This window comes from Salvelinus fontinalis, chromosome 11 (assembly GCF_029448725.1).
Source record: "Salvelinus fontinalis isolate EN_2023a chromosome 11, ASM2944872v1, whole genome shotgun sequence".
Classification (NCBI taxonomy): Eukaryota; Metazoa; Chordata; class Actinopteri; order Salmoniformes; family Salmonidae; genus Salvelinus; species Salvelinus fontinalis.
In genome coordinates, this window is record NC_074675.1 from 21,814,046 (window position 1) to 21,829,946 (window position 15,901).

General features: G+C 43.7%; 1 protein-coding gene across 2 annotated transcripts in view; it reads right to left on the reverse strand.

Moving 5' to 3' along the window:
* LOC129865274 (TBC1 domain family member 22B-like) overlaps nt 1–12,363 on the reverse strand; it is a 183,722-nt gene extending 171,359 nt beyond the window's left edge. For both annotated transcript variants that reach the window (XM_055937915.1, XM_055937916.1), the window contains exons 1-5: nt 12,176–12,363; nt 11,344–11,400; nt 7,113–7,296; nt 6,718–6,943; nt 5,106–5,285 (exon numbers count right to left, since the gene is read on the reverse strand). In XM_055937915.1, the coding sequence (XP_055793890.1) occupies nt 5,106–5,285; nt 6,718–6,943; nt 7,113–7,296; nt 11,344–11,400; nt 12,176–12,237 (709 nt within the window). In that variant the 5' untranslated portion in view covers nt 12,238–12,363. The remainder of the gene's footprint in view (nt 1–5,105; nt 5,286–6,717; nt 6,944–7,112; nt 7,297–11,343; nt 11,401–12,175) is intronic.
* Between the last annotated feature and the right edge of the window lie 3,538 nt (nt 12,364–15,901).

Here is a 15,901-nt window from a genome sequence, read left to right on the forward strand (position 1 = left end):
AGACCGTGAGTGTTGTGGTTCACCATGAGCTAAAGGGGTTTAAGAGGGTACTAGGCCTACGCTTTGCCATTGCAGAGCGAGTAGTCAATGTTGCATCACGTGAGTACATTTTACATGTCATTTAGCAGACGTTCTTATCCAGAGCGACTTAGGTAGTGAGAGCATACATTCACACTTTTTTTCGTACTCGTGAAATGAACCCACAACCCTGGTGTTGCATGTGCCATGCTCAACCTAGCCAAGTACCATACATTACTACGTTTTTGGTCACTTTTCCCCAAAAAACGGTGGGACACATCATAACACATTGTAAACAACTACCATGCTCTCATGTATGCTAGTACAAAACCATATTCTTTTTTTCATTGTACTACCATGGTTAATATTTGTACCATGGTAGCAAGTACAATTTAAAAAATATAATGCTTTTTGGTTACTACCATGGCAGGAAAATACCATGGTACTTGTGCAAATACTATGGTATTTTCATGCCATGGTAGTTTTTTCACTGTACTACCATGGCACGAAAATACCATGGTATTTGCACAAGTACCATGGTATTTTCCTGCCACGTTACTCGGTACAATCATGTTTTTTGGTCACTACAGTGGAAGAGGCAAACTCCAGCCCCTCGAAGACCCCTGCCATCGTAGTGACCAAAATAAATGTACTACCATGGTACATTTTTTTAAGGGGGAACTGCAATATTCTTTGCTTTTCAGAAACATGTCTCTCGGACAAGATACCCCCCACGGCTATCCAACTCGATGGATTCTCCATTCACAGGGAGAACAGGACAGTGGAATCGGGGAAATTGATGGGGGGGTTGCCTCTTCATCAAGTCCAACTGGTGTGCTAATTCCAGCTTGGTGGAAGTGTTGATCCACTGCTCACCCATCTTGGAATACCTGATGGTCAAATGCCGACCCTTCTACCTCCCGAGGAAGTTTTCAGCTGTTATTGTGAATGCTGTATACATTCCATCTCAGGACAATAAAAAGAACAAGCTGGCGCTTAACAAATGGTACAAGGCTATAAACAAGCAGGAAAACCTACACCCAGAGGCTGCCTTTCTGGTTGCTGGCGATTTTAATTTGCCGTCACAAAGACACGTGATGCCCAACTTCCATCAACACGTCTCCAAAGCCACTATAGGCAATAAAGTCCTAGACCACTGCTTTTCTACCCACAAGAAAGCATACAAGACCCTCCCTCGTCAGCTATTCGGCAAACCAGATCGTGACTTACTTCCTGTTTACAAGCAGAAGCTCAAACAGGAAGTACCCGTGATTCACGCTGTCGAGAAATGGTCACCAGAATCAGAGGTCATGCTACAGGACTGCTTTGCTAGCGCTGATTGGAATACGTTTCAAGACTCCGGCGCTAACATTGACGAGATAACGACCTCCGTCACCGGCTTCATTAGAAAATGCATCGGCGACGTTGTACCCACGGTGAAGGTTCGCTGCTTCCCCAATCAAAAGCCCTGGATTAACACAGAGGTTGTCGTTAAACTAAACAGGGCTACCACACACAGAGCTATCGTTGACAACCCTGATGCTACGGCCAAAGAAAGGAATAAGTACGAGAAGGCCCGCTATGACCTCCGCAGAGTAATCAAACGAGAAAAAGAACAATATAGGAATAAGGTGGAATCATATTACACAGACTCTGCCGCCCGCCTCATGTGGTTACAGTCCATTACGGATTACAAAGGAAGACCCAACCATGGTCTGCCCAACGATGCCGCTCTACCAGACGAACTCAATGCATTTTATGCACGCTTTGACAACAACATTGAGCCTGGTGTCACTGACCCAGAGGATTTGGTGATCTCGCTCACCGAGGCCAACGTGAGAAGGGTCTTTAAAATCAGGTCAGCACCCTAAAAGCCACGGCCCCCAATGGTATTCCAGGGCGCGTGCTCAGAGCATGCACAGAAAAGTCGGCAGGCAAATTCATAATAATTTTCAAAATCTCTTTGTCCCAGTCTGTATTCCCATGTTTAATATGACCACAATCGTTCCTGTTCCTAAGAACGTTAAGGCTTCATGACACAATGACTACTACCCTGTAGCACTCACTTCTGTTATCGTTACGTGCTATGAGAGGCTGGTTATGGCACACATTAACTCCCTCATCCCAGACACCCTAGACCCACTCCAGTTTGCATACTGCCCTAACAGATCCATAGACGATGCAATCTCAATTGCACTCCACACTGTCCTCACCAACCTTAATAAGCAGAATACCTATGTGAGAATGCTGTTCATTGACTACAGCTCAGCGTTCAACACCATTGTCCCCTCCAAGCTCGTCACCAAGCTATGACCTTGGGTCTGAACACCCAAGGTCACTGGATCCTGGACTTCCTGACGGGCCGACACCAGGTGGTGAGGGTAGGCAACATCACCTCCGCCACGCTGACCCTTAATGCAGGTGCCCCACAGGGGTGTGTGCTTAGTCCCCTCCTGTACTCCCTGTTCACCCACAACTGTGTGGCCACGCACAAAACCATTATCAAGTTCGCTGACAGCACAACGGTGGTAGGCCTGATCACCAGCGACAATGAGTCAGCCTACAGCGAGGAGGTCAGTGACCTGGCAGTGTGGTGCCGGAGCAACAACCACTCCCTCAACGTCAGCAGGATCAGGGAGCTGTTCGTAGACAGTAAACAAATGGGGCGACTGTGGAGCAGGTAGACAACTTAAAGTTCCTCTGTGTCCAAATCACTAGACTTAAAATGGTCCAAGCACACACACGCACAGTCGTGAAGAAGGCGCGACGATGCCGCTTCCCCCTCTGGAGGTTAAAAAAGTCTGGCATCGGCCCTCAAATGATTCTACAGCTGTACCATTGAGAGCATATTGACTGGCTGCATCACTGCTTAGTATGGCAATAGCACCACCCTCGATCGCATGGCGCTACAGAGGGTTGTGCGGACAGCCCAGTACATCACTTGGGGCGAGCTCCCAGCCATCCAGGACCTCTATATCAGGCGGTGTGAAAATAAGGCCCGGAAAATCGTCAAACACCCAAGCCATAGACTATTTTCTCTGCTGCCGCACGGCAAAAAGGTACAGGTGCATTAAGTCTGACACCAACAGGCTCGAACAGCTTCTCTCCCAAAGCAATACGCCTGATAAATAGCTAACAAAAAATCTACACAGACTATCTAGTTTGACCTTTTATTTCAATCTTCCACTGTCTCTATGCACACTCACACACACTGTCACCCCAACACACACACAAACACTCACTCCATGATTTTCTCACTCACACATAATATGCACATACATTTATACTGACTCTACACACCTGCTCACATACAAGCTGCTGTTACTCTATTTATCTTATATCCTGTTGCCTAATCCCTTTACATATCTACCTCCATCACTCCAGTATCCCTGCCCATGTAATTATGGTATTAGAACTGACTTTTTAAATATTTCCAGTATATAGTATGCTTACTTTCTTTGGGTATTTCATATTCTTATTTCTCATGGTATTGATTATTGCATTGTTGGGTTTTGAGTTTGCAAGAAAGGCATTTCACTGTACTAGTACATGTGACATTAAAACTTGAAAGAAACTCACCACTGTTTGTGTATCAACTGAGCTCTATATAGTGGTCCCTTCTTTAGTCATGAGCTGTCCCGGTTACATGTGTCTATTGAAAATGGAACAGGTGGCAAAAAAAAGGCGAACCTGTTATGGTCTTAGCCTTTCAAAATCGGACGTGGTCTTTTGACATTCAGCACGTCCCTTACCCCACTCCTACACCCTCATATGTCTCGGCACGACCCTGAACCTACCTCGTGACTTATAGCTCACCTCAGGTTGTATAGACTAGACAGACAGTCAGTGACACTAAGCCTCACAAAATGATACAGCTAGCGGGTTGAACCAGCGCTATCACAATGACTCTTATACCCTCACAGGTATAACCTCACCAAGACACCTTCACCTCTGGCTCGGGCACGACGACGGAAGCTGGAATCATAGAGGCGGAACGGACGGCACACACACAATCACACAGCACAATCCAAGGACATTCAGAGCATTGCAAAAGACGACTGCAGGGAAAATCATCAAGGGTACAAAAGGTCTAAGAGTGAGTCTGACAACATGTACACACCCGCGCGCCCACCTGAGCAGCTCCAATGCAACTCACTAGCGATCTGCCCCCATGCCTTTCCAGGACGGAGCTGATAAGACAGACCGATGCAGCAAGATTAGGGGACTGACAAAGAACAAGACCTTGAAACTTATAGGAGAACAAGTGGGAGTCAATGGGTGAATAGACTCCTTCAAATCACCCATAGAACTTTAAATCCTCCACAGAATAGCCCGTAGAAGTTGAAAGCATAACCCATAAAACGTTCAAGTCGGCCATATAAATGCCCATAGAAGAGCTATACCGAAGCTACTGCCGTTACCCCATTATGGCCTTGGATCACAAGTTAAGCACCATCTCATCTAGGCTGCATCACATCTAGCGGTAATTGGGAGTCCCATAGGGCGGCGCATAACTGACCCAGCGTCGTCCGGGTTTGGCCGTCATTGTAAATAAGAATTAGCTCTAACTGGCTTGCCTAGTTAAATAAAGGTTAAATAAAATAAAACATCTCAAAGTAGTACAGTAGAAGTAAGCTATAGAACGAGCAAGTAAAAACTAAAATCATAATTTGAGTCCCTTGGATTATGCACGGTGGCCACTGGCCAGATGGCAGAGCTTAGTTCCCCCTCAGCTATTCATATGGCATGGTTAGAACACCGCAGATGTTTCACTGCTTGTTTTCTCAGATGGAGTTCATGCCACAGATCTGGGAACAGTGTTTTCTAATTTATTTTAAAGAGGATGTCTTCATCTCAGCAAGGTGAGACAGGGAGGTGTTGTAACCCAAAGCAATGACACAGGGTCAGATATCTTTTCCCCCTAAATTGTTTAGTTCAGGATTGGGGTGAACCTGTGTGGTTAAGTGGTAACGTTCCTACACAAAGCACATATCAGAGCTTCAAGCGCTGTGGGTTCAACGATCCCCATGACCACCGTTCCTACAGGCGTCTGATCTTAGATCTGCAATCAATATCCAGAAACATACCAAGGTCAGTGTTTGGTCCAGCCAGGACCTGTCTGAACTTGTCCAGGCGAGAGGCTTCTCTCTCCGTCATGGCTGGGGTCCCGGAGGTGTTCTGGTCAGCTATACGAGCCACCATGGGGATGGTGGGCCGGTGGGGCAGGGACTGCTGTCTGTGGAGCGACGCTCTCTCTCCGGCCGCATCTGGATAAACAGAGAGAGGGGACAGACACTGAGAACAATAAACACGCAGACACACACAAAGACGCACACACACTTGGGCACACTTAAAAAACACACAGACAAACACGCACACCTGTTGCAAGCACCTCTCCTCCGAGCGCACCCATTGAAGTCACGTCAATCAAACAGACACACACAAATACTGTGTAACCCAACCACCTTTCTCCATTCCAGCAACAGAAAACCCTGATTAGAGACAATTACAGGGCAGAGTAGAGTGTGTTCCCAGCAGCAGAAGGTAGAGGACAGTGGAGGACACCCAGAGAGGGTGTAGAGTGCTGCAGGGTCGAGGTCAGCCCACTCTCTGTATGTCTGTCTGTCTGTCTGTCTGTCCATTAGCAGAGAGCAGCCTGAGTGCAGGATGGGTGCTGAAGCCTAATGAAAGCCTTGCAGTGGGCCATTATCTAATATAGGACCAGGCAGCTGGGTCCACAGAGACAGACCACAGCAGCAGACAACAACAACACATCAGAAGGCAGGGAGGCATGGGGGGTGCCTGGTTAGACAGACGGGAGAGGATAGAAGGGGGTAGAGAGCAGCTACCAGATAGACACAACAAGATTATAGTGATGTGACTAATGGAAAATTAACACTGAGGTTTTATGCGATGAGTTGAGCTCAAGGTGGCAGCTTTGTTTGAACACAGCATGCAAAGGGGAGTGTGTGAGTACTATCACTTCATGCAGACAGAAAACAAGAAGAGAGGGGGAAGCTCAACAGGCACTGCATTATCACCAAGATTTATAATTTACCCAAACACTACAGTTGACTCAATAATAGAGAGCAGAACAATCAGAGATAATATGTCGTCTCTCCCAATAGGAAGAGGAGTGTGTGAGCAGGGGGCGGCAGTATGTGTGTGTGTGTGTGTGTGTGTGTGTGTGTGTGTGTGTGTGTGTGTGTGTGTGTGTGTGTGTGTGTGTGTATGTATATATATATATATATGCATGGGTGTGTGTACTGAACAACACAGGTGAATGGAGCAGACACGAGACAGTATCTGTTCAGCTAGTGTCTCCTCCATGGAGATAACTACTGGTGTTAGGGCTGCTACGGGCTGCTTTCTTATCTCCTGCACCACCACAGACAGCAGGCAGACATTCCCTACTGCACAACACAAACACCACCCTCTGCTGCTGTTACCACACTTACAAATTAACATGAAAGGCCTAACAGGCTCAGAGCAGAGGCAGGGGGAGAGGAAATATTACGTATAGAAGAAATGGGTGGAGACTGGAGATAATTAAGAAGTTGATAGTCGTATCTGTCAACTCACCTGAAGCTTACATTTTTTTGTTTGTCTGTTTGTTAATTGATGGATAGAGAGGAAGATAGATAGAGAGCGGGAGAGCGAGACCGAGAAGAGAGAAACGTGCGACAGATGTCAACTTACCCTTAGGTGATCCGATGGGGGCCTCACTCAGTGACTTCACAAGTCTGCCATCGCTGAGCGGGCTGGGCTCAGAGGCAAACGACACCTCAGGGGTCGATTCCTCCCCCTCCTCCCCCTGCTCTTCCTCTTCTTCATTTGTGTCCTCTTCCTCTCTCTCCTCCAGTTCTGACGCGCCGGCATCGTCCTGTCTCTGCTTCTCCTGCTGCTTGCTGTGGTTCTCGATAACCTGCATAATGATAATAACAACATATTACATTTTTTAACTCCTTACAAACAGCTTAATGTATTATAAGGGCTTACAAGTTAACATAAAAAGGGCTTATGAGTGCATAATAAGCACCTTTGAAACACCCAAGGATGACTGACTGCTGTGTATGTTTACATCATAGGATCACCTTGTTGGCGGTTTCCATGACGACCTCGATGTTGAGGTTCTGTGCGGCCATGGCGAGCAGCTCGTCGTCATCGTCCCCCACGTCCCAGGCATCGCTGGTGATGCTCTCAAACTCCTGGAAGGTGGTGGCTTTCTTTGGCTTCCCTCCCGGTGTCGTCTGGGGCTTGTTGCCCGCTTTGATTAGACTAAGAGGGAAAAACATAAGGAGACGTTTATGGTACTAGAAGTCATCCAAAACATTAAAGAAGACATCAAAAAGCACCAACATTTTCAATTCATGTAATTTTTTGCGGAAGGTGGAAGAGGTTGGTAATAATGGTGATTTGAAGGACAGGTGTAAAACTTAGAAAGGATGAACAGAAGGGACATGAAAGATTAGGACAGGGAGCCAAATTCACTCTGGAAAGGCAACTTCAAACAACCTTCAACTGTCCATTAGATGGCATTAAGATTCAAATGCCAAATACGGTTTGTCAAAAAGTGCCTACTTCAGCCAAAGAGCATAATCTTGTACTAAATTCCAAAAATGCACGGGCCTTTTTTAAGTTATATTAGTCAGACTGCAGGTGTGCCCTTGATATCGACAGGCTACGGATGGATATTCTCACGTTGACGCAGCGAGCCAATGTTGAAAATAACTGACTGACGATATTGTTGGAAAAAACTGAATGACGATAATGAAAGAAATTAGACAACCACAAAAACATTACGCAAGGACAATCAATGAGTAAGCATCTATTTAAATTATTTCAAAATGGTTATTGTAAAAGGTACACAATCATAGCTCAGAGATGAAATCAATTAAAAATACAACCTCACAGAAAACACTCATTTGTGTATGAGAGATGTTTTCTTCAGGGGGGAAAAATGTATAAAAAGCCAATTTAAATGCATCCTTTTTCCTCTCATGTCCATGAGACTCAGGTGCACCAAAGATTGAAAAACAGCACACGTGGAAGAGAGGGAGGGGGGACCCTTCCTTTCCATCTTATTATTTTCATTCAAAACCAAGCATTAGCATAACAAAAGCAAAGCCAATATGACTCTGCCTGTGACTAGCCCACTCCTGACAGGTGATAAAACTATGGTACTCAGCCTAACAATAACAAGTAACTGAAATAAACCCCTCTGTGGACATCAACCACATGATTAGACTTGCTGCACTTTAATCTCAATGGCAAAGCAACAAAAGCCTATTACTGAAGATCAGCTGCTTTGTGCATTTCTGCTCCCTCCTTGTCAACCCACAACCAACAGTTGGGAGAATATACTTGGTATACTGGTATGTGAGCAGATGGGTGGAGTTTCAGAACGGTGCTAGACTGGACTGCACAGCGCAGAGAGAATATTATACTGTTACCTATATAGAGTATTTGATTAGGCCTACCTTGGATCTGTGTGTGTTAATCTAAACAGATGTCAAATGGGGATAAGACAGATCATGAACAAATATATAGTCGGTGCCAGGCAGCCTGAGAAGTAAGACCTTCTAGGTATCAGTTTGTATCTGCTTTAGGGAATTTCCATTGAAAAGGACACATGAGCACCAACATGTGAAGTTCATTGGCACATATAAAATTGTGTCAAATGAAAACTATATATTTTGGGGAAATTAAGGCATAGATACATTTTTCAACCATTTTTCATCTTAAAAATTCAGCATAGTCAAGGCTTTCATTTCTGGATAAACAAATGGAAAAGGGCCTCCCGAGTGGCGCAGCGGTCTAAGGCACTGCAGTGCCTGAGACGTCACTACAGATACGGGCTCGATCCCGGGATGTGTCGCAGACGGCCGCGACCGGGAGACCCCTGAGGCAACGCACAATTGGCCCTGCGTCGTCCGGGATAGGGGAGGTTTGGCCAGCCGGGATGTCCTTGTCCCATCGTGCAATAGCGACACCTATGACGGGCCGGGCGCATGCACGCTGACACGGTTGCCAGTTGTACGGTGTTTCCTCTGGCACCTGCCTCCCGGGATAAGCGAGCAGTGTGTCAAGAAGCAGTGCGGCTTGGCAGGGTCGTGTTTCAGAGGACACACGGCTCTCGAGTCCGTACGGGAGTTGCAGTGATGGGACTTGACTGTAACTACCAATTTGATATCACAAATATTGGCGAGAAAAAGGGGTAAAAAGTTAAATAATAATTATAATGGAAAAGGGATCTTAGGGAAAAAACCTGCAAGAAAAAGTCTTCAACGGTGTTAGAAATTCATCAAAACACCATAATGTTGATGTATAGACCCCTGACAACTAATATCAACACTTATATTTAGTATTGGAGAAATTGCTTACCTTCTGTAAGTTTAAGAAATATTGTCTTGTACCTTTCTGTTAATTCTGTTACCAAAAACTGATATCTTTGATATTTTCTAATTTCTCTTCCTCATAAGGGAGGATAATGAAAGTTAGCAGAAGTAACAAGGAATGGTAGACCTACCAGTAGTTAGTGATTTTACTGATATAAATGTTGTTTACTAATTATTATGTAATTAAAACTCGTAATCCGTTACCAGATTGGTAACGGAATAACCCCACGAAAAAAAAATCTGTAATGGAATACCTGCAACTGAATTGGCTACAAAGGGAAATAATAAGTCACAAACCACAGTCACCTTCTATTGTCCTCCCTTCCACTGGCACACTTATGTTCAGCTCAAAATAAATGTATTTGTCTTTCTGTTGTCTGGTAGTCTAACCAAGAGTGTTAAACCAGTCTGAGTCCCAGTTAATGTCTTACTGACACCTACCCATGACCCCTCTCTCTTTCCCTCTTTCCATTTACTAGCATCCTCACCCACTGAGCACCGACCAACACCGGATGTTCATGAACATTGAAAAGTAGTTCACATTTGGTCGGGACACCCTGGCCTTGACGTTAACATCCACAGGCGAAACAGACTGGACCAAATCTGAACCTACTGTATCATAGACGTAAGTTTGAATAGCACGGTGCAGAACAGTGAGTAGAGCACAGTAGTGAGTAGAGCACAGTAGAGTACAGTCCAATACAATAGTACAGTATAATAAAGGACAGTAAAATACAGTACTATACTTTACTGAACTCTACTCTGCTGTATTGTACTGTCCTCTTCTGTGCTGTTCAAACCCGTAAAATATGACGACAATAACATCATATCCATAATTATGCATTTCTGTGTAGTACAGATCAAGGACCCATGTTGCAATGCCATTACCATAATTATATTCCCGGGTGTAAATCCACTTCACTGACTGTAGTTCAATAACCAAAATATATTTTTTTCAAACAAGGTGCCATGTCATAGCTGACACCCCAATCTTTCTGCAGACATCTTTGAATCTTAATTTGGAACCGATATTTATCAGAGTTCTTGGAAAATGTGGTCTCATAAAAACCTAAGGGAGATTTTACCGTAATCCCATTACCATAGTCATTGTGCATGGATTTGTAAGGTCAGGTCAACTTTGAATCAATGTTTTTTGTTTGGCATTCATTTGAAAGTGAAAAAACTGAGTCAAAGCATGATTCTGTTACTGTGGAATTGCCCTTGAGCCAATCTGCTGTTGTCTTGGCAAGGCAACGATGTAGCTAGTGTTGATTAAACAGTTAGACAGCCAGGCTAAAGTGGAGCGGACATAATTCCCTATCCTCAATCAAGTCAAACGGGTGCTTAAAAAGACAGTCGAACTAGGACATGCAGTGTTTCTGTAATTACAATAGCCCTAACGCATAGATCACACTGACAGCATCATTGCGTAAAATGGTATGAAGCATCATCTGGATATCTGTGCAAAAGTTCAACATTCACCTTCTGCTACCATTTCTGTCAAGCCATACAATTTGATAAATACAATGTATGCACCACACAGAATGCACTGAAACTGTCTCTGCAATGCAATGCTGCAAGGAAAACACAGCATTCCATTGGAAATTAATGTACTTCTGGTGTACCAAAACCCAATGTCGCTGTGTTTGAGGCTTAAGGAAGTTACAATAGCATTGAATGTTTGCCTCAGTATTTTCTGAAAGTGCTAAACACACCCAGTTTATTGACTGGATTTTCAGGTCCGTTCACTACTTCAACCTGAATGACCATCTTAAATCCCCATCAAAGTACCAACAGTCACCATTATAGAATATGTCCCAAATGGCACGTTATTCCCTATATTGTGCACTACTAGAAGGAAATGGGGTGCCATCTGTGACTCAGACATACTGTTGGGCCTATACAGTACAACTAATCAGACACTTACTTAGCATGTAGAAGAGGGTCGAAAGGAGGATGTTGAGCACCATACACGTGTTGTATGCTGTGGAGAGGAAAGAAAACACAGTGACCTATTGCTATGCATTGACAATAAATCTACTGAATGAATGTATTACTGTATTACAGTGTGTTATAGTGAACAGTGGATAACACGTCTCTGTCAACTAATGCCTTGATTCAGTTAAAGTGCACTCCAATAAAGAGCAAAGTCGTAGAGCATGAATGAGCAGACTAACTTTGGTTTACTCAGGTTTCATTTGAAAACAACAGAAGTTGGCAATGTGATGTGTTCTCAATTTGCCTACCTGGTTAAATAAAGGTTAAATAAATAAAATAAATAAATAAAAATTTCATTATTTGATGGGAAGTTACTTGAAACATGGCTACACATCCGAAAGAAGTTAAATAAGTAGTCTTATTTCATTGTTGGTGTGTTTACAATACGCTCTGATAACGAGTCAGTTCAATCAGAAAAGGCTACTAGCTAGCTAAATGAAAACCCTAGTAAGTTAGCGAACTGGCTAGCTAGGAATGTTAGGCTGGTTAGCTAAGCTAGCTGTTTACCTATCCGACTAAATTATACTAGCCTTAAGCTAGCAAATGGCAGCTGATATGTTCTCTACACTCACTGTCACATGCATACGTTTGACAACCCCATAAAGTATGACATAAAGCAAGAAATCATTCTTGGTATGAGAAAATGTTAATGGTGTAACGTTACAGTCAGTGTGCTATGCTTTTTCAGATTCAATAGTGTAACGTAGCTAGCTATCAAGCAGTGAGTAAATGTAGCTAACAAGAAGGAACACGTCACTAACCTGCCAGGGACCTTAGCTGTGTTTCTTTTCCAGAATTGTTTCTTGTTTCCGTCAGTTGACATTTTACTTCCCCGGTACAATATGTCATATACACAAAAATGCGAGTGTTGTTAGCTATAGCTTTTAAAACGTCTAACGTGTGTTTATTTACACCCAGTTCCCTCCGCCATGTTGGATCTGGGTTCCTCTGAGCAAGCGCTGCAGCGATTGGTCCGTTTCACATTGCCTAGCCATCGCCCAATCACAAGTACGATCTACCGAAAGTGTTTGAGACGCGGTTGACGTCAGTTTCAACTATTGTCAGTAGCTGAATTCATGTGCTAGCATTTTACCTCATAAATCTAATTGTGCTAATGGAAAAGTTTCATATTCATAAATGTAAATTCACTAATAAAAAAAACACTCTTCCGTGTTTTCTATAAGAAATTCGAGCAGTACATTAAGACCATTCTACATTCTTCTAATAAGAAAGCTGTTAAAACAATCAATATGGGTGTTTCTTTAAAGGTCTTTGTATAATCTGTAATTTGTTGTAACGTTACCCCCTAGCATATGTTATCGTTGTCTATGTACTTATTGTATGTATACAGACTTTTCTACATTGGTAATAAATAAAACGAATTAAAAAATGAATAACATTTTTTTATGTGTTATTCGATACTAGAAACTTGGAAATGTCCGACTACTTTCCTGGTTTAGGTTATTTACGTGCCGCGTTCAACGACTCGGGCATATCGGACATTTCCAAGGTTCATAGTTCTGACTAGCTATTTGAACGCGGCAAGTGTCGCTGAGGTATAATGTTGCGTTATCATCGTAGTCGGAATAGGAAACTCGGGAATGTCCAATTTAAAAGAAAATATTAACAACAAATCAATACAGGAAGTACATGTAGGAACACAATAATATATAAATAATATACAAAGGACATTTGGGATAGGGTGTACAATATCATACATACATACACTTATAATTCTAACAGCTTTTAATTGTGTTAAAATATAGTTCAATTTCTTTTTGTAAGGTAAGAAAATGTGGTGTTTTGTTTGTAAATTTACATTTGTGAATATGAAATTTGGCCAAAATAATCATTAAATTAATTACATAACATTGTTTCAGTTTATTTCTATCGTAGGTAAAGAATCCAAGCAGTGCATCTCTCCATAATAGTTTAAAATCTTCATAAATGTGTTCAATTATAAATCTACGGATGTCTTGCCACAGTTTCCTTCCAACACGTTTCTGGGTGGTGATTACAAAAAGGTACAATTTGAGTTGATGTTTTCCTTAAATCTCTTCATATAGTGGTTGGCAGGATAATATTTAGGAACAATTTTAAAGGAAACGTTCTTAATTTTGTTAACAAGTAGGTATGTGTGTGGCAACATCCAAACTTTTTTCCAACAGATGTTATCAATAAATCCATTCCAATAAGGCATGACATAAGGTATAGATACAACATCCTTCTGAAACAAGGTTCATAATCGCTATGTTGTTGAATGGACCAAAAGATAAACAAATCTTTCCTACTGATGAGTCAACAGGATTAATGGAAGGTAGGCTTTGAGGGACAGGTCTTGACACGTTCCTGAATAATAAAGCAGCACATGAGGGAATGGCATCTAAAACAATTGCAAAATCTTTAGGTGTTACAGGGAACTTGTAAAGTGATAAGAATTCCTTATAACCAAGTAAAAAACCCTCTGCATTTAGAAGTTGGCTCACCAATAGGATATTATTTCAGAACCAATATTCTAAAAACAAAGAAGTATTTTTATACAATATATCCCAATTATTCCATATATAATATATGTGTGGAGAAAAGTTATGCTTATAAATTAAGGATCAAGACAAGAAAACCTGCCGATGAAAAGCAGAAAGTTTCACTGGAACTTTGTCAATATTATAATTGCAAACCAACATTAAGTTAAGGCCACTAAAAGTAGAGAAGTGTCACGTCTGCTCCCGCTCTTCCCCCCCCCCCCCTGGCGCTTGAGGGCGCCAGAATGCCTTGCATCACTCACTCCTGCCATCCATCACGTACACCTGCCTTTCCTCGTCACGCGCATCAGCGTTATTGGACTCACCTGGACTCTCTTATCACCTGTTCATTTTCTCCCCTATATGTGTCAGTTCCCCAGCTCTGTTCCCCGCTTCTGCATTGATTGTTTTCTGTTTGCTAACGCTGTTTATGTCTCGTTCCATGTCCGTTATTTATTAAATGTTACTCCCCGTACCTGCTTCGTCTCTCCAGCGTCATCATTGTGACAGAATGCAGAAGCCATCACAAGAAGCATCGGGGAGTACTGGCGTTCTGGTTGGTTTAGTGGCATCGGCTCTGGGTCACCACCGATGGAACCGGGGGTGCCTAGCCTGCTCGTCGGGCTTCCACGCCCTAGCAGGCTCGAGAGATTTCCTTGCCCCGGTTGGTTCGGATGGCGCCCATCCCACGTCGGGCCTCAGCTGGATCGTCAGTTCTTGTCTGCCCAGCCGGTCCAGGAGTTTTTTGTTTGTTTGTTTTTTGTTTTGTCGGTGACGTCGGGGGTGGATTCTGCCGCCGATGGAACCGGGGGTGCCTAAGCCAGCTCGTCGAGCTTTCATGCCCTGGCTGGCTCGAGAGGTTTCATTGCCTCGGTTTGCTCGGTGGCTTCCCATCCCACGTCACACTTCACCGGATCATCGGGTTTCCTCAGCGGGATCGACAGGCGTCTTGACTCAGCCGGATCGTCAGGCTCCCATGCCTCAGCCGGCTCGCCAGGCTCTCACGCTCCTGCCGGTTCGTCGGGCTTCCACGCCTCAACCGGCTTGCCCAGCGCCCATGTCTCGGCCGGTTCGCCCAGGTGGGACGCCGGGTGGCGCCCCTAGAGGGGGGGTACTGTCACGTCTGCTCCCGCTCTTCTCCCCCCCCTGGCGCTTGAGGGCGCCAGAATGCCTTGCATCACTCACTCCTGCCATCCATCACGTACACCTGCCTTTCCTCGTCACGCGCATCAGCGTTATTGGACTCACCTGGACTCTCTTATCACCTGTTCATTTTCTCCCCTATATGTGTCAGTTCCCCAGCTCTGTTCCCCGCTTCTGCATTGATTGTTTTCTGTTTGCTAACGCTGTTTGTCTCGTTCCATGTCCGTTATTTATTAAATGTTACTTCCCGTACCTGCTTCGTCTCTCCAGCGTCATCATTGTGACAAGAAGACATGATGAGGAATAAAATTCCACATAGAAGTAGGTCTTCTTAGGAATTGTTTTATTCATTTGATCTTAAAAGTATTATTTAAGGTAGTAAAGTCCAAAAAATTCAGTCCACCATACTCATAAGTGTTCATTACAACAGTTTTCATGGTGTAATGGGTACGGTTTCTACGCAGAAAGTTGAAAAGATTCTGGTCTATCTCCTTGCTTATTTTACTGTCAAGATATAAAGACATAGCGCCATATGTTAGCCTAGAGATACTTTCAGCCTTGGTTATTAGGACGCTTCCTTTTAAAGAGAAGTCCATCTATTGCCGTTGATTTAGCTTCTTCTGTGTTTTTTTTATAAGAGGAAATGTCCGACTTCATTGAACGCAGTACGTGATTAACTACAACCAGTTAGCAAGTCGGACATTCCTAGTTTCCTAGTTCAGACTAGCACTTGAACGCGGAATAATATGAACAGTCAGTGTGTATGAGCGATGATAATTTCCTGTACACAGAGGCAGATAGTCTAGTGGTTAAGAGCATTGG